General features: G+C 42.2%; 1 protein-coding gene across 3 annotated transcripts in view; it reads right to left on the bottom strand.

Moving 5' to 3' along the window:
* Positions 1–6,770: 6,770 nt before the first annotated feature.
* Positions 6,771–24,148, bottom strand: part of RGS7 (regulator of G protein signaling 7) — a 261,029-nt gene continuing 243,651 nt past the window's right edge. For all 3 annotated transcript variants that reach the window (XM_061471177.1, XM_061471174.1, XM_061471178.1), the window contains one exon: positions 6,771–7,353. In XM_061471177.1, the coding sequence (XP_061327161.1) occupies positions 7,192–7,353 (162 nt within the window). In that variant the 3' untranslated portion in view covers positions 6,771–7,191. The remainder of the gene's footprint in view (positions 7,354–24,148) is intronic.

The raw sequence follows: 24,148 nt of genomic DNA, 5'->3' as shown, positions 1-24,148 counted from the left end.
GTCTTCTAAGTATTCATGCTCCAATTCTTGCTCTAAATTACTTTTTCTTTGATGCTTTACCTGAGCTTGCAACCGTGAGTTTTCGAACAGAACAGAAACCACAGGAAGGGAAAGCACATCTCTGTCTGAGTCGAGGTCCACATGCAGAAGCAAAGGATCCTTTCTGGCCATTTACTTTCATTAACTTTCTCTTATTAGAGGGTTGGATTTTGTGTTGGATTTAGATACATAAAATGGTGTCTGTTCAAAATGTATCTGAATCCAACACAAATGGAACACCCGAATTTTAGGAATGTTCAAATACCACTGGGATCTGAAAGCTTTAATTAAAGTTTAAAAATTGATTGTGTATATGTATGTATATACACACACAAACACATATATATATATAAACACTATGTATATTACTACCCATATATACATAATGTAGCTGTTTCTTAGAGATCTTAGCAAAGGATCTGTGTGACATTCTGCTGTATTTTGTATAATGGATAACTAAAAAGCAATCCTGAGATTCTGGATGAAAGCAGATATAGGAAAACCTCTTACATGACCCCTCTATTAATCAGGGTAAGAGAAAACTATATATAGTAAGAAAATGTCTATAAAACATCAGTGAATCATGCCTCTGTTTTCATTCAAATCATATAGTAATTAGTAAGCAGTGATCTGGTTTAGAAGAAAGAACATGCTGTTTTTGTCCCCTGTGCTTTGTGTACTGTTTGGGCTAAATTAAGACAAATAACCAAGACAATATTTTGCTTTGATATCAGTAAATATTGGCATCAAGAAACCATTGCCCCATTATTTTTAATGGGAAAAATTCAGTCTAAACCTTTTTTCCATCAAGTTAAGGAGGTGATGTCATATGGTAAAGGCTGGATATTCCAAATAAATCACTAACAAGTCATTTTGGCCAAGTAGTATGTGTATCAGATCTGCAATTGAACATGTCTGGAAGAAAATGCATTATTGTCATAAGACTTAGGAGTCAGAGCCTGATGAGTTTGTATATCTTGCAAACAGTTACACAAGTAACCAGATATTTCCTGCACAACTCAACAGTTTTCAGGGAATGTCCCAGACTTCATAGCAAATAACCTTGGATTACACACTTAGACCCTGATTCAGCACCCAATGCTGAATGCTTTGCTCTCTTCCTGTAGAGCCCCGCACGATATGCTTGTCAAATGTGTTGTAAAACCCATTGCAACATCCAAAGTTAGCCAGTGACTGAGCATTATGCATTAGCGTGTTCCAGAGCTGTGCTCCCAGAGATGCAGCAGCAGCTAATAATTACAGGCCTTCTTCTGTTCCTCCCTGAGTCTCTGATCCTGAACATCCTGAATGATTAAGAGCTCAGGGAGCTGCCCCTCACCCCATATCACCCAGAGGCAGCTCAATTCCCCTGTGTCCATTCACTTCATTGCAGATGCCTGCCCCACATGGGGGTCAGACTGGCTCCACATGCATGGGCACTGGCAGCATGGCGGAGATACTGTTTTGTCCACATAGCAGGTCATAGATGTATAGGTGTCTGGCTCCAAGGCAGATAGCCTGGAGGATTAGTTAAGCTTTCTGTGGGGAGCATGTGGGAAATTTAAGTGCCTTACAGGCAGTGTGTGATATCCAAAGGTTCTGAGCGTAATTCTGAGAGTTCCTGCTAATTTGATCTGCCATAAATCCTAAAGGCTTTATCAGTGAGAAGAATCTAAAAAAAAAAGCTCATAAGCTCATTACTCTTTGTCACTAATCACCTATCATTTTTTTTTCTCCCCTAATTTCACTACCTAGCCATATGAATTGACAGAAAACAGAGTATCAGTGGGCAAATTAGACCTTTTCCTGATGACAACATAGAAGAACTACCTCCAGAAGAGGAGCTATGCCAGTACAAGCTTGGTTTATGTAAGACTTAATTTTTGCAGTAGTGTTACTGTGTATACACGCATCAGAAAAACGGAGCAGCTATGTAGTGTCTGTGTGGGAACAGTTTTCCTTTTGAATCGACCCTGCAGTGATACCTCAGGCATGGATTAGATCCCAGGCAGGGCATTTCTCATTCTGTAATGCCTGGAGGTGGGTGAATATTTTCACAATCAAAGTGAGGCTGGGGAAAAAATAAAGTAAATCTCAGCTGGCGTGTCTCCAGGAAGCTGTTTTTCATTTCACCTGAACTGTTTAGAATTTTTACAACTGAAAATTGCTTCTTTCCATCTGTGAAGCATTTGCTCCTTGGAAAAGATGCACAAAGCCAAGACATGAAAGACATTTGTGATAAATAAATAAACTAATGCATTCTTTGGAGAATTCATGCTGCTTCCCTACTGCTCCCCATTTTCCTATGAAGACCTCTCCACAGATGGAGGGCAGCCGTGGTCTCCTCAGGAATAATGAGGGATGGAAAAATAATTCCAGTAAGTAAATTACAGTAGCTCATATGTCTTCAGTCTTAACAAGTTCTGGTTTTAAAGCATAGGCCACAGACTAGTTTAGTGAGGAGAGGGCATCTTTCATATGTATGCATTCATAAATGTTATACTTTCCAAAGAATAGTTCACCTAATATGATTACCTGTGGATGGACTGCCTGATATAAACATTTTGGGCAGGGATGGCATGGAGGTTGTCAAGTGAGGCTGCAGAACCCACTTCAGGGACAATTCAGGTCTGTTCTCCTGCTGACACTAAGGTAACTGAAGGCTATCATATGTGGTTCGGTGAAGACAGAAATACAACATTTCTCTGGTCTTCCTACAACCTCACAGAGTTTACAAGAACCCAGTAACAAGAATAAAATGGCAATGGTGGCTTACAGTCAGCTTCAGACCTCCTCCTCCTGTTCTGTGACTACTGTCAGCAACCCTCCTTGAAAGACATCACGCAAAACTTACCCAGAGACATTTCTGAACTGAAACTGTGTCAGGTAATTGAGGAATTTTCCGCTGCCCTTTGATCTGAACTGATTGCAGTAAAGCAGAGAGAAGGATATACAAGCAAGGACAGCAGTGAGGGCAGATACTCTTTTGGAAAGAATCAAAGCCCTTCCATTGACCTCAGCTGAATGCTGCTGGCTCGTGCCAGCTGCAAGCCTTACCCTAATTTTTTCTCACTGGAAAGAGTTACCAAGTGTCCCTCTGCATGTTCCTGGTAGTGACAAAGATCAGTTGGTGACAGCTATCAAATTGTGTCTGCCCAGACACAGGGATCTGTGTGGGCTAAGTGTTTTGCTGTATTTGTATTCAGAAAGCAAATGTTGCATTAGCAGGCAATAGAAGAAGTTCTTGGGCTATTCTGTCTTAAAGTGATTAACTATTCCGAGGGACTAAAGTGATTAATTATTTAATGGGACTTTCCTTAGTTGTTGCCTAGCAGCTCTGGAATAGTGGAAGAAGTTATTTTGGAAAACTGCACACTGTTCTACTGTCAGGTTATTTAAGCTGATTTGCAGCCTCCATGGCCCTTCAAATTGGAGACCACATTTCCTTCATGATTTGTATTGCTGGAGCTACAGCTGGGTTGTATTTGAAGAAGGCAGGAGAGGAGCCAGGACCACTAAGGACCCGAGGAATCCACTTGTTTGTTATTCAGGTTGAAAGCTTGGTCAGTTATGCAGAATGCACAGAAGATCTGCTCTCTCCTCTGTAACTACTCTGGAAAACAGAAAGCATGGGATCCAGTCTCCTTTTGAAGCTCATACGCTGCTGTAAAAATAGACTCAAGAGGAAATCTGTTGTCCTAAAATCTTTCCTTCAGCTTGCAGGAATTTTGGATATACAAACTATCAAGCTTTGAGCAAGAAAAGAAAAACCATAAAGGCCATGCATTTGAACCCAGGCCTAGCAAGGCAGAGTGCTGTAGAGTTTGCAAACCTCAGTTCTATCACTCTGCAGCAGTCAGAGCTATCAGGCTTCTCCTAATGTGTTACACAAAGGGGCTGCAGCACACAAAGCCTGGAACACATCAGTTTACAGATCCCAAGAGGGTCCTGTGGAGTCTATTACTTTGATGAAGTGGTATTTAAAAGTGCATTACCCAGCAGTTGTTTAACCCTCCAGATGTTGCCCCTGTGGAGTGTTTAATACGACGCGAAGCACTGGTAGGCTAGGCCATAACCTCATGTCATCTTTTTAGCAGGTCACATCAGGTCTTACTATCTTCTACTAAATCACTACAGGATGACCTGAGATAGCAATTTTCCTCCTCTGCTGTTCTTTCTTTTTTATTTTTTCCAACAGCGATTAGAAAAAACAGAAGGAGAAAAAAACCCAAACCCCAAACCCAAACCCGATCCAAAGGAACAGGAGAAAGGAAGGAGGTCTGAGGAGATCTGAAAGCAAAAGAACTGTAAGAAACTTTTTCTTTTCAGCTAGGTTTGTGTTTTTTCCCATTTTGCTGCAAGAGCCCAGATACAGCAGCTTTGTGCTGCCATCTGCTGGTTCCCCTGCTTTTGACGTCCACCTTTTGGAACGCATCCGCAAGGAGCAACTAAAAAGAGGTCAGCATCACGAGTCAATAAACACTAATTCTAAAGGGAAATAGGCAAAGAGCCTATAACAACAACAAAAATATCCCGCTTAACCTATAATTTCTGGCAGCATTTTTGAACCTTTGTACAACACACTAATGGTAATTCCTATGGTCACCAAAAAGATGAAGCATGTCTGTGAGGGCAGTTAATTTTCTTTATAATCAAGGCAACTTTTAGAAACTTTTAGTCATAAATCTTTTATGGTGTTAAGGTCAAGGAACTGATGCTCCACAGTGGTTTTCATGGTTTAGATATTTGCTGCCACAGGTATTTGTTTTCCAGTGCTGGCTTCAAAAGTCAAAACCAATGGATGGACTTTGATTAAAGCAGGGCATTTGTCAGAAACTCTGCAAAGCGTAAACATGTCTGAAGGCTGGATGCTCTCTAAAGACTGTCTGAAGCTGCAGACCAGGGCATTAAGAGCTTTTAAGAATATGAACCAGGAGGAATTCAGGTGGCACATGACTCGCCTCATCACCCACTATTATGCTGCCTTGCACATACCTGGGCTGTGGCTCTGCCAGTGCCTGCATTAAAACACAGTCCTGCAAGGTTTTCTGGTTTGAAGGGAGAGATGGAAATACAGTTATTTTGTTGTTGTTGTTTCATTTTAGCACAAATAAACTTGAACTTTCATAAACTAAGGGCATTGACATCCAAGATGTTGAAAAACAAAACAAGAATATTTTACCATTACACAAAATGGTAACCCTCAGGAGAACCCTCAGTCTTTTTATTTTTGTGTGAAAACCTAGTTGCACTTCTCAGCCAAATCTTCACCAAAGATTTCAACAGGCCAAGCTTTCAGCCCTTGCTGGCCACTGTCAACACAAACGTGATGGCTGTTACTATGATTACATCTATAGAGAACTGGTGTTTAGAGAAAATAACAGTTCACTGGCATCCCTTTTAGTGAAATTTTTGAGATTCAAGTATTGAGGTCGTAGATGTGTATTGAATTCATTGTGCCAACACAAATAATCACTTGACACATGACTGCATCCACAGAAATCAATGCCAGCATTGCTTTACCAGATTTGAAAGGACTGATCTTTTCCTCTCACAAAACTCTGTGTAGGAATGTAAAGCATATACTACAGCACATGACATTCTTGATATACGTTTTCCATCATCTGGCTTCACCTTCTGCTATTCTAATAAAGTTGTATGGAGTAACATCTTTGGCTTGGAATTATTTGTTACATCTCTTTGCCTGATATTAATAGCAACAGTAAAGCAGCATTTAGTGTCACTAGAGGTTCTTTACTGTAACCAGTAAACCTGGAGCCTGGGATCTTAACCAGACTTGCTGTGTAATCTCTAGCTGTGAGGAAATACTTCTCACCTTTGTAGGTCCGTCTCCTCTGCCACTTACCTCTTCCAAAAAATTGAGGCTTTGGGAGTCCTTTGGCAGCAAGAATCACGGGCATCTTTGCATCCTTTCAGGTTGAAGGAATTAGACTCAAAAGAAACATTTCATATGTGCCTGTGTGCTTAAGTGAAAAGACTTAAGCAAGCTAAATGAGCAGACCTGTGCTTAGAGTATGGCAGACCATCTTACTCATCTTACCAGACTCCCAGTCCTGGAGACACCGGTGCTGGCAATAGAAAGATGAATGTTTGCCTGGGGCTTCAGACTGTGTTCATGTCTCTTGGGACCACTCAGGAAATACAAATCAACATTACTGTGACTGTGTAGATGTAGTTCATGTTATTTGCTTGGTAACATTCATGTGTCCTTTATCAGTGCTTTGCAGGGGAGAGAGAAAGCATATGCAGGAAGCAGGCAGTTGTAGGGTGTGCGGCAACTGTAGGCCAAGTAAGCACTGGCCTTTTCAGCCCAGCCATACTCCAATAGCCAAAGCAACCAGAAACAGGTGATCCGACCTTTTAAAATCAAAAGCATTGCTGTCCCCATGTCTTCCTGGGGACAAAGAGTATTTATAAAAATAGATTTTGCTGGATTGTATTGCATGATTCAGTTTACCTTTTGATATCAAGATCTTATGTAAATAGTGTGTGTATATATGTATATATTTCTTAATTACAGAGAATTCAACCATTACTTTGTCAAATTTTGGTCTCCTCTGACCGGACAATTCCTATTCTAAGACCTGTGTTTTTGGTATGATTCTTGTTAGAGTATCATTTTCTGAACATGAAAACTTCAACAAGTTTCAACTGCTACTGACACTGTTCTGCATCCAATAGAAGAAATATATTTTTACTGCAGAGGAAAATGACTTGTTTCATGCTTCTCACATATTATCTTTATTAAACATTTGGACAGATATGCATCCATTTATTATATTAATAATCTATGGCTTCTTACTTTGCAAATGCTGGTTGAAAGTTCACGAGAGCAGGCTTTTCTGTGAACTTTCTGTATTTATAATTTCAGTCACTGCAATAAATCCTGAGACTGTTGCCTGCTTAGCAGCATCTTGCACTATACCCCAATGGCTAAAACAGGGACGCTGGGAGCTCTACATCTGAATATCTTAAACTCTCTGAACAGCTTGATTGGAGTTTGATTTTCTTCTTAAATAATGCATGTTGTTCTGAGGAGAACGTATAATCACAATTATCTGATAGTCAAATCCTTGGTGACTAACATACAAAGCTCCACTACCGCTAATAGAGGTTTCATTTGAGTAAAGCTTATTGCAGCATTTTGTAGTCGCTAGAAAAAAAGTGTTCTTTGTGCGTGCTGTAGTTCAGAGCTGTAAGGTCTTTGTGAATGGTTACTCTCAAAGCGCTACAGAAGTTCCCCGGTTCAAGGTGGCTCCTGGCTCCTCGGAAAAATGAATGTGGGTTTCCAGCCTGGGAGGAGAGAAATAAGTGAAAAAGGAGCATCTTTGGGCTAGGCAGGACAGGTCTGCCTAGTGTGCAGCTCGGCAGCCAGGACCAGTCAGTGGTAAGCTGGTTCAGAGAAGGAAGAAAGGTAAATGCTGACCCCAGTAAACACAACAAGCATCCATTAATCCAAAATCTCAGCCACAGTAGAAGCTCCTCCACTGCTATTTGTCAGAGCAAAAGGATTTTCAGATTATAAAACCAGGAGTCGCCATGTGGTCACCTAACCACATAATTTAGGACACAGAACATGCCTGAATGTGAGCCAGTTTAAACTTGAGTACATGTGTTAGATTAAAAAACCCAACAACATCTATTCTCGATTTAAGAATTGCTAATGGTAGAAAAGCCACAAGAACCTATTGCCATCCCTGCCAACAGCAAAGTATTTGCCTGGTGAAATGTGTAGCCTTTTCCTCCTGCTCATTTGTCCAGCTCCAGCCACCAGATCTTTTTATATCTTTATTTGTTAGATTGGAAGAGTGTTAGTCCTAAAGTAAATACTTACCGTCTGTAACCAGTAATCCGCTAACCTTTTCTGGGTATGCTTAAAAAAATGTGTACCTACAGCTTCTACCAGAAGGTGCTTTCTGGTCTTTTGGTTGCTCTCCGAGCTGTTGCCTGCACCCTGTCTGGTTTTCTGTCAGGCTTTAGGAGTGCCTAAAGCAAACACCCTGCTTTGGAGCCCAGCACACACATAGAGGAAACAAGTCATCCTTGCCAAAAACACATGATCCCAGGAGTCACATTAGTTTTTGACCAGTTTTACCTTGGAGCTCATGTCCAGCTGATACCTGGGACATGAGCCGCCTGTCCCGTTTAAGCTCACTGATACCCGGTTGAGGATGCTCCCGACAGTATGCACAGCCCTACATCTTTTTTCTCTGCATCTGACTCTACTTTTCCCTGTTGGATAAATGACTATTGCTCAGTCATCTGACATCAGATGACAAAGCACCTCAGTCTTTACTTCTGAGTTCCTTTAATCCTCATTATATATGATAACCCTAATCTTTGCAACATCTGCCAATGTTTTGATGATTTTATTCTCTTACTTGCCCTTAATACTACCTCTGTTACTAATAGTAAAATGAGTACCATATTTTTGCAGGACATATCAGAAGCAAAGTTGCTCACTGCTGAGCTGTTCAACTACAGAAATGATAGCTAGTATCATCATTATACTGTGTAGCCTCATTTCCTTGAAGTTATACATTATTATTCACTTCATGTCTAAGATATTATATGGAGTTGCTGTTCTGTATTTTCAGCTCAAAAGAGGGAGCTCTCTAAAAAGAGAGAGGTCTCTCAAATGATGTAAGGAAGGCTGGCAAGTAGAAGGCATTTTCTCTGATTCTATTATGCTTTTCAGGTAAGAGTGCCAAAGTTATTTATTAATTAATCAGCGCCGTGAACTACTTGAAATAATATGTTCTGCATGTACTAGTTGAATTAACATATTATACATAGGTGAAATGAAACCACAACAAAGACGAATAGAGGTTTCACAATAATTTAGTGACAAACCATGAAGAGTGCTCTGGGAGAAACAGGGAAACTCTCTGAGGCCTTGCTTTATTCAGACAGGCAAATTCACTCTCTTTCTCTCTGAAACTGGTTCATAATCTATCTCAGCTCTACATGTCAACCACACCTCTGTTTCCTCTTTCAAGTACTGACATCTTTTGATATGCTTGATTAGTCTCTATTAAACAATTCCCATTAGAGTGCCAAAAAGACACACGTATCGCATAGAACAAAATCACATGGCTCTTTTTCCACATGGACTTCTGCAAAAATAACCAGCTACAAATAACCAGGGATGCATATTTTCCATGATTCATGCTGCAGAACCCACCATAGGCTCTGGGACTGTTGTACAGGATCTGAGCTTTCTCAGGAAAAAAAGTTATGAGGCGGTCTGATGGTGAGAGAAGCTTTCCCAAACAGGAACTGAACATGAATCAAGTTGGAATGACTCAGATTGTTTTTGTGATTCTGCAGAGAGACAATCTGAGATAATAGCTGGGTTGTGCGAACTATAGCTGTAATTTATTACAATCAAAATTCAAAATACAATGACTTATATTCATATTACTGTTGCAAGTTGGGTTTTTACTTTTACTATGTATATGGAGAACATTGTAATATTTCTAGCCCCTCTGTGTAAATAAACAGATAGAAAAATACTTATAGAAGTCCTCTGCATGCTGCAAAGGCAACCCGAACAAACATAGCAACATCCCTTTTGTAGGCTTGGTGAAGTACATTTTGGTAAGAAGACAGTACAGTTATAGCAGGATTGAGTTATGGAGGTAGGTAGCCAGCCTTAGGACACTGATGAATTTATACACATAGAAGCTTGAGGCTTATGACAGAACAACATTTCCCTTCCAGAGGGCGAGAAAAAAAAAAAAAAGGTATGACTTGGAAGAATAAGCCTGAGCCTTTACTTAAGTACTTAATTTAAATTTGACACAAAGAAGGAATGAAAGCCAGGCTATTTCTGTTTCACAAAATAGAATTACTGCCCAGGTGTGGCAGCTAGCGTAGTAGTGTAGGCAGCACAAAGTATCAGTACAGCTAAAGCACATCTCTGATGTTTGTGTGTTGTACAGGCAGGTTAAGTAAACGGTTTTAATTTAACCAACCAGATCCCATGACTCAAGGTGAGAAAAATTCTTCTTTAGTGCCGTATTCCATCCTTAGCCAGAAAGCTGTTCCCAATCAAAACTATATTTATCCATTATTTACCAGTTTAGTCAACTGAGGACAAGCTGTTCTGAAAATATTTGTTTAAATCAGCCAGCCAGGCAGCAAGAAGGAGGGGAAAGAAAAAACACAACAGAAACACGTCTAAAATTCCAGGGAAAACCTTTCTGTTGACATTATCAGGATTTGGCCAAAATCTGCAATCAACGAATGAGAATGATAGCTATTAAAATAAGGCAAGCAGACTAGCGATTCTAAAGAAAGAAGAGGCAGAGGCAGGAAGGTAGTGGGAACTTCCCAAGTTCTCACTAAAAAGGGAAAAATGAAGGTGCAGCTGCAAACAAGAAATGAAAGGAAACCAAAACTGCGAAAGTAAAGTAGAAAATGTGTGATCACTGATTTTAATGGATAGAGACGTCAGGCATTGGCCTTGTCTGCAGATTTTCCTGAATGGGTGCTAGATCCACAGGCTGAGTTCAATATGGCCAGGATATTGAAATAGCTGGAAAATTTAGAGAGATTATTCATGTCTGAAGCTTTGGGAAGATCACATCTGAGTAATAGTAAAGGGAAATATTTATCCTTCACTTTAAATTAAGCTCAGTTTGGAAACAATTGGGGATTTTTTGTTACAAAACTATGTTTGGAGTCTGCCTTCTGAGAAAATATTTTAATTCGCAATTTTTACCCTGACAAAATTGTTTTAGTGGAGCACAATGAGTGCAGTGGGTATATATCAGTAATGACCATGAGAAGACAAACACCACACAGCAAGCCTTATAGGATTCAGGAAGGACAGGATCTAAGTTTAACCACAAAGAAATGTGAACATGTTAAAAAATGCATCTGAAATGAAGTGACTAGCAAATCCTCCAAAAATCAGTCTTTGCAAAGAGAGTAAATGTGGAAGGCATATTGTCTTCTTAATCCATAACAGACTGACACATCTTTTGAAGAACAAACTGCAATTCTTTCTAAACTACGAAGCCTTGAAGGGAGACCAGGCACGGATTTACAAGCCAAGGGGAAAAGGGCCTTTATCCGCTTTCCTCTTGCCCCAACCACCCCGCTCCATGCTGCTCCCTAGCCTGTTTTTTAAATAAAAACATACAAATATGTAGCTAGCAGAGGGATGGGGGGATGACCAGAGGATGGGTAGACAGTAGATGGAGGCCACTTGTTTTTTTGTCACACTGTTTTCTGGTTTACAATGCAGCAGCTTTACTTCTCTTATCACTTCTCCCCACTGATGATCTGTCCTTCTTGAGTCAGCTTCCACTGCAGTGAATGATTTCCATTTTTAGTTTACCATATATAAGTAATTATAACTTTCCCTGTGGACGTGGGCAATGAGCTTGCAGTCTTGACAACCACATGATAAATGATGGAAGCACGTGTTGATGCTCCAGCTCATAGAAAAACACAACCCTCCAAACCTTCTCAGGGTTTACAATGTGAAACCTTGTTATCCCAGTTTTACAGACATGAACCAGGACAGCAATGACTCATCATAGCAAATATCTGTTGTGTGACCCAGATCCAATTTTTCACGGCCACCACTTTCCCGCAACGCATTCAGGTACCAGTGTCCTCGTGCATAGCAGCATCCTCCTCACTTTTGGGTGTTTGCCCATGTCATGGTGTGCCTCGTCCAAGGCCCCTATACTGCTGACAATGCCCTTCTCAGGCTCAGGCCCTCCACGTACATGGGCACCATAGTCCAATTTTCCAGATGAGTAGTGTATTGATCTTCCCCCCACTATGTACATACAAAGGGATTCTTTGAGCAAAACCAAGAAATAATCTTGCCAGAAGTTCTCCAAATTCTTGGGGAATGCAATACACAGAACTTGACTTACAAAAGCTGACTTGGTGGCGGACAACTGTCTCAAAGCTGTTCCTTTTCCAAGTGTGGAACTGAATTTGCTAGCATGCTACACTATTACCTCTCAATGCAGTAAAATGCCTGTGTAGGATTGCATGAAAAGTCACACAAAGCCTTACTACCAAGGGGAAAGAGTAGTCAGTAGCAATCATCTACCAAATAGTTATGCTTCAAAAGCATCAGCCTGTAGGAGTCACAGTAACATTCAAACCACCAGCAGCTCTCTTGATGTGATCAGATCTGCTTTTTTCCATCAGCAGCTGAGGCAGATTTTGAGCCAGCATTGTTTGCACACAAATTAGTAGAAGTAATAGCAGTAGTAGAAATAATAATAATAATAGTAATAATGATGTCTGCCCCTCCCGATCACTGACATGGAAGGCTTTGTAAAACAATTTTCCAGCACAGCTGTGCCAGTTGCACACCCACAGCACATCTGTTACATCTGTTTCATAGGATGTGCCACCGGCAGCAGAGGCAGTGCCACACGACATGCCAGCGTGCGAAAAGGCACCAGCAGACTTGCTGTAGGACCCTGTGAGGTGGGGCTGTTGTCCCTCCTGTGACCAGAGAGGACTGCCCAGTCTGCAGGACAGCAGTCAGTGATGTGCAGCCTCCTGCTCCTGCTTGCTGGTCCATACACACTGCACAGAGGTACACAACTGTCCTCATTCACCTCTACAAGCATCAGGTTGACAGTGACTAATACAAGCTTCATTTTTTTCTTTATGAGGAAGATTTTACATTCCCAAAGAGGAATACAGTGTCCCATTGTACATTTTCAATTGTCTTGTCTGTTTTTACAAAGCTGGAAGCTTGTCTGTTTTTATAAAGCTGTTGGTTTGACCAACAAAAATCACCTGGGATGATTAATGGTTTTGAATGTCTCCCAAACCCCAGCTTTGAACTAGTTACTAATGCCTAAACAGGTGCCTATACAAACCAGGTAGGAGCAAGCCAGAAGCAGGCGTGTTTCCCTGCTCTGAGAATTGTCCTCCCATCTCTCAGCTGAGTGCAGCACTCACTGCCTGGGCACCAGCCCCTCAGCCAGGACAAAGCCCAGATGGGGTGATGGTGTGGACGGCAGCAGGGCATGGTCACATTTCTTAGTCCCAGCTGCATCACACGAGCTGGAGCCCAGCAGCCAGCACAGCTCAGAGCTGTGCTGCACCGTGACAGCCCTCCTCGATCCCCTGGGACGCTATCATTGCTCCAAGCTGCGGGAAAACCACAACCAGATCCGATGTTTTCGGTTTCTACTGCCTGCCCAGCCACATCAGACTGTCTCATTTTTAGCAAGTGATGTAGACATCAGTGAATTCTCCAGATATTAAAAGACTATCCTTCAGCCTGCTACACCACCTCTGAATGTGGCCCCCCACCTAGACTGCAGCCCTTCAAGTTATCCTTCATTTGTTTGTTGGTGTGCTCCCTTAGATCTGCAGATCGCTTTGATTATTTGAACATCTGGAAGCTGTCACATGCTTTTTTTGACCGTGACCATCTGAAATATTACCCAGCAGGACTTGGGGGGAGACACAGTAAGGAAACAAAAACATCCTACTCATGAGAACATGTGGCAGGAATTATCAAATGACACCATCCCAAAGGGGAGTGCTATATATCCAAGCAAAGACAAACTTTCTCTCCATCCCCTAAAGCCAAGGCAATTGCTTTCCATAACATCCATTCCAGACATAAAAAAATTACATACAAATACCTAATATATTTTTTATTAAACATTATGTTATGAAAGTTGGCTGTCTATTACTAATGGGAAAAAAAGCATTTTGAGTTTCAAAGTTGGAAAGTAACTCCCCACATACATGATTCTCCATAGAATAGTCTCCCCAGAATGGTTCAGCATCTGAGGTCATGAGGGTGCATAGCCCTGGGTTGCCTGTTGTCCTCACAGCCAGACTGCAGATTCTTTGGGAAAGCTGGAATGTGATATGCAAAAGTGAGACGGAAAAGGCTGGAAAACAGTCAGAGCTCCTCATCAACCCCATCACACAGTCTGGGGGCTCTGGAGAAGAAGGGAAAGGAAGCCCAAAATTGATGTAAACGAATCCCATGTATTTGCAGCACCCACAAAACAGAATTTAACCGTGCAAGTGGAAGGCCATGAAATTTAAGCACCGTTTTTATATTCAGTCTCTCATTCTCGTTCTCAGAAACAGATAGGAACTGAAGTGGGGAGAGCTGTAAAGACCGTACCACTGCAGTTTGGCAGTGGTTAACCACTGATATTTTAGCCTTTGCCAAGAGATTCCCCCTGAAACCAGAACTAGGTGGGAGTGGGTTTCCTTCTGGCAGGCTGTTTGCTCACAGATCACAGGACCAAAATCCCAGTGTCCTGGATGCAATCAGAGGAACAACCGGAAGCAACACTCCCATGCATGACTTCAAAGCCCACCTTAACCATGGGCAGCCAAGCTGGAGGGGGCTCTCTGCTGTTTCTTCCCAGGAACATACCCAGGCTTCCTCAGGCATTTGCAGTCAAATCTATGTAACCACTTCTTCCATCAGTCCTCAGCATCTGCATGTTTCCAGGCTCAAACCAGACCTTGATGTACTGGCTGTTATTGTTTCTTCTTCATTTCAGGCTCCTTTCACATCCATTATTTAAATCAGTTCCCAAAGCTAGTGAAGTCAACTTGAGACAAGCCAAATGTATCCTGATACAATCCAAAAGACCTAGAACTAATAGATTGCACTGCAGCAACACTGGTTTCTGGGAACCGTCTTAACAGAGACACCCTCCTCTGGCATAATCTAACAAAAATAATCCATGTTATTTTCATTGGGATATGAAGAATCATGGAATCATAGAACAGTTTGGGTTGGAAGGGACCTTAAAGATCCCCTGGTTCCAACCTTCCACTAGCCCAGGTTGCTCAAAGCCCCTTCCAACCTATCCTTGAACACTGCCAGGGATGAGGCAACCACAGCTTCAGGCAACCTGTCCCAGTGTCTCACCACCCTCATAGTGAAGATTTTTTTTCCTAATATCTCATCTAAATTTCCCCGCTTTCAGCTTAAAGCCATTAAGCTGAAATGTAAAGTGCAACGTAAAGTAAAATGTAGTAAATTTCATGATCAGTAAACCAGCGTTGGTCTCATCCACTTCTATTGAGCCGATGCAATTCTATACCAGCTTCAGCGCATCAACTGCCTCCTACTCGGCACCTACTGCTCACTTCCAGCTCCCGCGTCCCTGTCTGCCCCCGCCTGCATTTCCGCTTCGGGACCCGCTCCTTGCCCAGGAGAAAGAGCTGCAGAGGGGAGGGCAGGCAGCGCCTCCGCGGGAACGGGCAGGACACAGCCTCCTCCTTCCCGTGGGCTCCCACTCGGGACTGCCGGGACCAGCCTCTGCTCACCCGGAACCGTTCCTGCACGCACCCACCAGGTGTCACTGCCGCCGCACCGCGCTCCCAGCCCCAGCCCCCGCTCTATCCCTATCCCTATCCCTATCCCTATCCCTATCCCTATCCCTATCCCTATCCCTATCCCTATCCCTATCCCTATCCCTATCCCTATCCCTATCCCTATCCCTATCCCTATCCCTATCCCTATTCCCAGCCCTAGCCACATCCTCAGCCCTATCCCCAGCCCTATGCCCTCCTCCCGGCTTCTGGGAAGAAGGCTTTAAGGAGCGCCTGTGCTACACAAGGATAACAAATGTTTTGATTGCTGATGCTGGAAGTGAAACTGCAGTTGCTGCCCAGCAACTTGTATCATCACCATGGCTCAGGGTTTAGAGAAGGAAAATTAAATCGGGTTGGTTTGTTTCCTATGAACATTGGCTCTCGGCATGAAAGTCAGCAAGACACAGCAACGGAAAAAAGAAAGAGAAAAAAAAAGCATATGATCACTTCAGAACTATTGCAGGGGAAAAGTGAAGAAAATTATTTTAACTTTCTTCGTTTCCAATTCTAAGCTCTACTTATATTTTCCAAATAATGGGCTATAATGGATACCAAAAATGTCCCATCCAATAAATTTGTATCATCAGTATTTTTCATATTCAGCATTACACAAGTCAAAGTAAGTAATAGCATTCAGGTTACTCATTTTTCCTCAGCAGAATTAAAATTTTAGCCGTATTGAACGAGAACAGCACTGATACACCAGCCATGCTGGTGCTGCCTTGTCCGTACCAATATGACAGAAGAGTATCCAGGAGGGCTCACTGTTAGGAGAAGCCATTTCTGCATCACAGGAAGGACTGCTGCTGACAGCTCCTTTCTGCCAGAGCAAGAAGCAGGCAGCTGCCGCTGTTGCTGGATGCACGAGACCATGAGGCCTCAACAATGATGAGTAACGAGCTCCATCCTGGTGCAGGAGCTTTCAGGAACTGGAAAAGGATGCAACTTCTATGGGCAACACTGGACTTTTTCACCATGCTGGGCATGGAAAGGCCTTTTCTTTTCTTCTTTTTTTCACACAACACAATTGGGGCAGCACATCCAAAATCTCTGTTTAGATGAAAAATAAAAGCAGCAGGCTCTACATGGTTTGCAGGGTACGTAGAACAAAGTCCTCCTGTCTTCCCAGTGCTGTCCCCCATGTCAGGCAATGCCACCAAACACACGAGTGTCCTGTGGTCTCTGGCTCCTCTTCTGTTTTCTCCTGATGCTTCACTAGTCACAGCATTAACACAGAATAGGAGGAGAGCAGCCACCAATGATTGCTCTCAAGATAGAGAAATAAATGATAGCTATAACAAGAGGCAGGTGGTGGGCCTTGATTTCACTATTCCAGCTGTTACTTTAATGCTCCTTTTTAATTTTTAACACTCTTCTTTTGCCCTCTCCCTCTCTCTGTTTTATTCCTTGAGGTCTTCTGGCCTACAAACCCTTGTTTATTTATTTCTCATTAAAAGACACAAAGAGATCAAAGCCACTCTTCCTAGTCCATGCAGTTGGTGGAAAGAGGTTGCCTTCAAAAGCTTTCTAGAAAGAAAGGTGAATTCCCAGCACATGGTGGGGTCTGGGGCTGTAGAAGTCCAAACCATCTTTCAAAAAATCCCCCAAACCCATGGGTACCGAAAAGGTACCACAGCTGACATCCATCTAGCAAGCACAAGCATACCTGCTGAGCAAAGAGCAAGTATACTTTAAAGTCAGTCTTACAGGTTTCACATCCCTGACTTAAGGGGAAGTATGCTGGGAGTTTGGGGCAGGGAGAAACAGTGAGAGATGCCAGCAGAGACACTGAAAGGTCAGCAGATGCTCCATGCCCCTTGCTGATGGGAATAGCAAAGTGCAGTTTTAACACGGCAATGGGATTTAAGCAGGGAGTAAAGGGCAATTTGTTTTTCTACTCAGCTCTGACAAACAGCAGAATAAATATCTGAAATTCATAACTTCCACATTTTTGTTTTGGTTTTGCTATTTTTTCCCAATAAAATGAATACTGCTAATACACAAGTAGACAGAAACAGTTGGTGATATGGGTCTGTATGACTTGAATTGCCCTTGGAAGAAGTCCTTTGGAAGAAAATACAAGCATGACATTTTAAGTTTTATTATTATAGGAAGAAACAGAGATAGTAATGAAAATCCCCCCTGCACGCAAATGTGCTGTTGAGAGAGCAGCAGCAGCTACTGTCTCATGCCTGGCGTGTCCAACAGTGACAGAAAAGATGAGGAAAAAGATTAAGAAGGAAAGTAATGGAAGAGAGATTAGGCAAGGCCTTGCTCATCAGGAACACAGCAAGGTTGTTGAAGTACTTCAGGTAAGGTGCAGGAAAGAGAAATGGAGCTTCCCAAAATGACCTAGGAATTACAACCTTAATTGTTTCCTAACCCAACTTTCTGGAACCCGTTTCCCTTGCAATATCTATCTAATTATCTGCACTGTATCTTCAGCAGTTTACTTTGCTGCTAGTGTCACCTTTTAAAACACCAGATAATTTTAAATAAAGTCTACCCATTGATGAAATTCCACATTTATATCCCTTCACCCCCAAAACCTGATCTGTGATTTAAGTACATGAGCTTCCATAAGCCCATTCGTTATCTTCACTGCAGCTACCTCCCAGACCAGTATAAACCAGGACTTAGAAAAATAGGCATGGGCTTAACTCTTCCTTCCTGCCTCCCACAGACTGTTTGATAGGAGACCAAGATTCTCTGCATCGTTCTGTGGACCTCCCTCACCTTGCTGTTACCATGAAAGAAACTGAAGCTCCCAATTTATTTGGAACCGCAGTTCCTGGAGTGAATGACATGAGTACCTGCCCCCTTCCTTCCCCCAGCCCAAGGACACCTGGGGGTGTGACCCTCCTGGTACAAGGGCTTTACAGAGAGACTTGGAGAACAGTTTAAACAAAGGTGGTAACATTACTAACAGCCACTCCATGATCTATTGCCATGCCATGGCATGCCAGACTAGCTTTTGAATGCCTAATCCTTAGTCCTGCTGCCAAAGTAAGGATTTTATGAACCTCTTCTGTCTGATGCACAGAGGAGCTTAGGGCAGTACCTCAGGTGTTTAGAAACGCCTCTGTGTGCTTATGTCTGAATCCTCACCAACATCTCCAAGAGAGAGGAGTTTGGGGCAGCAGTGGCTAGTGGAGGAGTGGAGAGCTGGTGGCAGCAGGGTGGGGAAGGGAAAGGCAGGCACCCATAGGCAGGGTGATCCCCTGAGATCAGACCACTGTCAGAGGCACGTTCTACCTCAGCCCTCGCCCTAGCACTGGCCTGCCTTTCCTTTAATGCTTTTTCTTCTTTTTTTTTTTTTTCTTTAGCCTGTAATTTCTTTCAATTCCATGAAAGATAAAACAGAGGAGGGAAGTGTAAAGAGCATTAGTGAGCACCATAGGAACACACAGGAGGGATCAATGGAGCGAGGATCAGGGGAACAAAGGAAAAGGAACATAAAAGATGGAGAATCCTAAAAAAGATGTTACTGAGGGGGAGGAGAAGAAAGAGAGTCTAAAAGAAAAGATGAATCATACAAAGATAAGCACATCAGAAGAGATGAACTCAAAAAGGGTCAGAGATTTCAGGTTATACATTCCTCTCAGCAGAAAGGTAGAGAAGTAAGTTACACTAAATATGGCATTGCCACACATCTGTTAAAAAGGAAAGGGGAAAAGGCATAAAGAGGTGGATATAAAAGACATGTGCATAATGAAATGCCTCGTTTATGTGACATACATGCAGAAGAAGCACCCACAAGGTTAAGAGGAAGGGTGGTAAAGAGTATCTATTTTGAAAGCTGACATCTGTGATGAATCTAATGAGAGATTTCAAAATCTAGTCAAATCAAACAGGAGCCAATGAAGGTGAATGCAGCAGAATATATTCTGGGAGCAACGAAAAAGTGCAATAAAAATTGTGCAAATGCCACTAACAAGGTAACATTTACAATCGTGTCTTAATATTTGATATTTACTGTCCACGTCCACACTTGTAAATAAGGACTATCATCTAGCATTTGAGCAGGTTCTCAGGATTTATTGTCACAGCAATTTCTCTTAGCAATTTATACATACAGATCCCTTACGGCAAATAGTGACAATGGCACTTGCTCTCATTCATGCTTTAGAGAATCAGGCCACAAATTCCTCACTCTCACCCACACATAAAGATACCCCCAGGTAAGAGGACTACAAGTATTTCACAGGTTAATATCAAAAAAGGTAAGTGATCTTAGGAAAAGAGATGGCCTGAAAAATTAGGATACTACTCAATGGACAACAGAAGAGGCCTCACTGACCCAGGAAGACTCAGCTACACACAAAGGAGAACAACCACCTATGTTTTAGTGCAAAGGATCTGGGTGTCACTGTGCCACATGCATAAGCTGGCACAGTTCAGTAGTGGCCACCTACTGCAAAAAGGGCAATCTCATAGCTGTGTATGGACAGAAGTACAACAGCAATCCTCTGCCCTCCTCCTGTAAAACCTGTGTGAGAGCCCTGCAGCCTGCTCTGGGCACTGTCCTGCAAGTAAGCTGTAACACCCCCTAGCCTGGAGGAGAGCAATGAAGTCATTCACCACTTCAGAAAACAGCAGTAAAGAAAGGAAAGGAGGCTGTGATGTTGCAGTGGCCATTTATGTACTTGAGCAAAAAGGTAGGGAACATTTTATAGTGATTGTAGCAGCCTGGTCAAAAATAAATGGATAAATTGAAGCAAAGAAGATTTAGTTTAGATACCAGGAAATAAACTTCATAGTGGCAGAGATAATGACTAGAGAGACTCTGCAGCTCTCAAGACAATGACTGTACAAACAAACCCATTTATTTGCACATCACCTGAGGACTCTATAGTCCAGAACAGAACAAGGGGGGGGAGCTCAGTCCCAGAGAGATCATCCTTGCTTCCCCTCCATCTCTTTGATAGTGGGAATTCAGCCTACCTTCAACTCACAGGAGACAAAAGCATTAATCTATTCAGCACAGTCAGATCAAAAGGCAGATTGGTACAATTCATAACCACTTAGCAATTTGCTTATATAAATTGTGGACATGGAATATGGTCAAAGAAGTTGTTGATAATTTCCCTTGAACATCTTGGGATTAAAGCTTTATTTTATATACGTTTCTATAGCTATTAACTTTCCTTTAGAGAAACTTCTGTGTTTTATGCACCTAATCAGACCAGTGTTAGTTCTGTGCACAACATCTCTAGCTAAAAGGGACATTAAAAATATACTAATTTAAAAATCTAAATTCAAACAGCTGTTAATCACTTAGCAGAAAGATATGTAATTGGAAGAGCCACACATAAATCACTGGTCATTCCCAACTCCTCATTCCAGGTACCTAAAGAAAACAGCTTTCCCTCAGGTTAGTTGTCTGCCTTGGCGCTATTTTCTTTTTTTAATAACTAAACAACCTAAATGGACTCCTAAAAGTCCCATTTTCTGGAACTGATTTTAGCCCTCCAGTTTGTTATTTCTTGGGGGACTATTTGGCATTTATGTATGTCATTATTTCAAACAATACAAGCGGTACAATCTGAAAAAAAAAGTAATTACAGATACTTGGTATTAATTGCTTTCTAGTCAAAAAACCTGTCATTAAAGGGCCACCTGCAGTTGATCTTGTCTGACTTTTGGGTGGTTTTGATTCCAGCTCTGCACAGCCATGGCTAGCAGGCTGGGAATCCACCAGCTGCATTCCACCTCTCGATCAGTTCCCCAGTTCTCCTCCCTTGTTGGTTTTGTTCTGGTCACTACAATTAACTCCCACTTCTTGCTCCTGTATTCACCTCCAGCTCATTAATTTTTGGCCAGTCTCCATTACTGTTTCAGCTCAGCATTCTGCAATTTCTCTTGTCACTGTTTAAGGCCTTGTTCCTCCCTCTTTGGTTTTGTAGGATTGAAGGACAATTTTCAATTGCACCTCACAAAAGAATAGGTGAATATTTTGCTGTTATCAGGTAGGTGCTAGGGAAGCTCACATATATCTCACCAGCTGTTTTCCTTCCCAGGCTGGTGTGGGAGCACGAAGCAATCTCAAGGCTGCAGCATCATCAGCAAACAATTCTTTCCCCTGAAGGCTTAAGAGTTGCTTTTATGCACAGGCATGCATGAGGAACAAGGTGTCTGATGAACCTCAACTTCTCAGGTGGAAGCTGTCAGCACTACGTTGTTATTTTAATGACTATTACAATTAATATCTCCCAACAGAGGGTATTTACGGCTTCCTGGGCAAAGCCAGATGGCACTGATTGATGGCTCTTCCCCAGGAGACAGAAAAGTGGTCCCTCCAGATTGGGTTGCTCTCTAGGTCCTTTTTACCCCATTGTGGCCTCATTGAAATTCCTAATAGGTATATTACAAACAAGCCTTAATCTGAGTTAGTCTTAATTCTAGAAGTGGATCTTCACATAGAATCATACAATCATAGAATAATTAGGGTTGGAAAGGGCCTTAAGATCATCTAGTTCCAACTCCCCTGCCATGGGCAGGGACACCTCACCCTAAACCATGTCACCCAAGGCTCTGTCCAACCTGGCCTTGAACACCGCCAGGGACGGAGCATTCACAGCCTCCCTGGGCAATCCATTCCAGTGCCTCACCACCCTTACAGTAAAGAACTTCTTCCTTATGTCCAATTTAAACTTCCCCTGTTAAATCCGTTACCCCTTGTCCTATCACTAACGAATAGGCCCCCTTCAGATACTGGAAGGCTGCTATGATGTGGCAACAGATATTTAGCTTTTTCTCTGGGGGAAGCAAAAGGAAGTTTGTGCCTATTTGGAGTTTTCAATCCAAGTATGGTACCACTGGCAGGTGACAGTGATCAGGTGAAGTATCACAAGGTTGCAGACAAACCCTTTAAAAATCAGGTAGTGGACAGATTTTATTTGGGCCAAATTCACTTGTGTAACAATGGAGTTGAAAACTAAACTCAAATTAAACCTTAATAGAGCTCCCCAACTACTTTGAAATCCTTATTAGTATTGCATCTTTTTACTTTGCAGACACTGTTAAAACCTGTGTTAAAATCCAGGGAAAGACAGCCATTCAATAGTGACTTCGTATTTATTGAAAGGGCAGAACTAGCACAAGTACAAAATGGGTTCAGGGATACAAATGCTCCACATCTTTTTATCAGCCAGTTGGTGTTGCAAAATGATTTGGGGTGTGGGGGGTGGAAATCTTAGGGAAAAGCTGCATGAATTACCTAATGCATGAATTTGAAACATTAGTTATTTGAAGGGAGTGATTCTTGAAAGCAGACACTGGTATCTAATCAGTTAACTCCTAAGGCAAAGCAGGCAATACCAGCTGATGCAATTGGTGGCAGCAGAAGTTTGGAAATAAATACCTCTGTTTGGCACTGAGAAGCGAAGCAGAGCTCAGATTTCTGTGGATTGCCTGGCCCCAAGTTCATGCCTCAGAGCTCACATTTCTGTGGTAAAGGATAAGAAAATCTCAGAGTTTAGGATCTGGGGTTCAGTGTGTCTATTTATTAAAATTCATCTGGCCTCCCTAGACTGTGAATATTTTGTGTTGACCTAAATGGAGTTCATGACAAATTCAAGCTCTCATGGGGCATTTCCAGTGTTTTCTGATTAAAGCTTAATAGAATTATGCTAGCAAAACCTGAGACACTTGAAATCAGTGGTTATCATCCTAGCTAGAAACCAGAAACACAGTGGCATGTGAAAACAAACAACAAATAAAAATCCCAAACCTCCAGAAACCCCAACTGAGTAAAACCTGGGGAACCTCCACTGATTTATAATGCATTTTGTCCTGGGTTCAGCCAGGCTACATCCAGGGCTATGGCTGCACCAGGCTACCAACAGAGCCAGCAGAGAAGCGAGCATTCCCTGCAGAAGGCAGCTCAGCTACCTTCTGCCTACACAGCTTCTCTGTGCATGAGCCCTGTCCCTAGCAGCAGCAATGCAGGTACGTATCTGACGTCAAATGAAGTGAGGCTAGCATTACTGTATTCAAATTTATTCTTATTGTGTCTATGACTGTCACACTGTGCATTTTTAGATTTGGTACTCCCTTCAAAACAAGACTCCTGTTTCTCAATATTAAACTAAAGTCAGTATGAAGGATGGTGCTAGAGTCTCTCCTGTGTATTGCTAAAAAGGCTTGTTTGTCCTATGCACCCTACAATGACCTGGAGGCATTAGCATTTTGTTGTTTGACTCATTGTTTTTCTATTCGGAGTTCTGCCTACACTCCTTACATCATCTCTGCCAGTCAAAACTGCTGTTTCTTAGGCCAAGCAGATTTCTGGTTACAGCTCAGTTTAGCTTCAAAAGATCCATATCTGCAACCTCATGGGAAACGCCTAAATGCTCTCATAAACCTGGCAATAGGTCTCTGTGAGTAAACTCAGCAGTATATATTCAACAGGACACCTGAAGAGAGCCCTTGAATTAAAATGACAGCTTCCTGGGTTGCTAACCAAGGTTTGCTCTACAGACAATACATTTACCACTCCCAAAACACTACCTTTTAAGTTTAAAATGTTGCATTGGATCACAAGTGACAAGGAGGAAGAAACACTGTCCTTGCATTAGCAAATATGCACTTGTGTTCTCAGCCAGCTTTGTTCATGTCCGTTCCTAAAGAAATGCAGGTCAGTCGACCTGGTCTTGGGTAGTGACTGAATCACTGTGCAGGCTGCACTATGACAGAACGAGTCTAGCTTAAAGAAAACTTTGCTTATGTGATGATG

The sequence above is a fragment of the Pezoporus flaviventris genome, unplaced genomic scaffold (genome assembly GCF_033815535.1).
Source record: "Pezoporus flaviventris isolate CSIRO_AGI_PZ_B2104156 unplaced genomic scaffold, CSIRO_AGI_Pfla_v1 ptg000066l, whole genome shotgun sequence".
NCBI lineage: Eukaryota > Metazoa > Chordata > Aves > Psittaciformes > Psittacidae > Pezoporus > Pezoporus flaviventris.
This window is presented reverse-complemented; position numbering and strand designations above follow the sequence as displayed.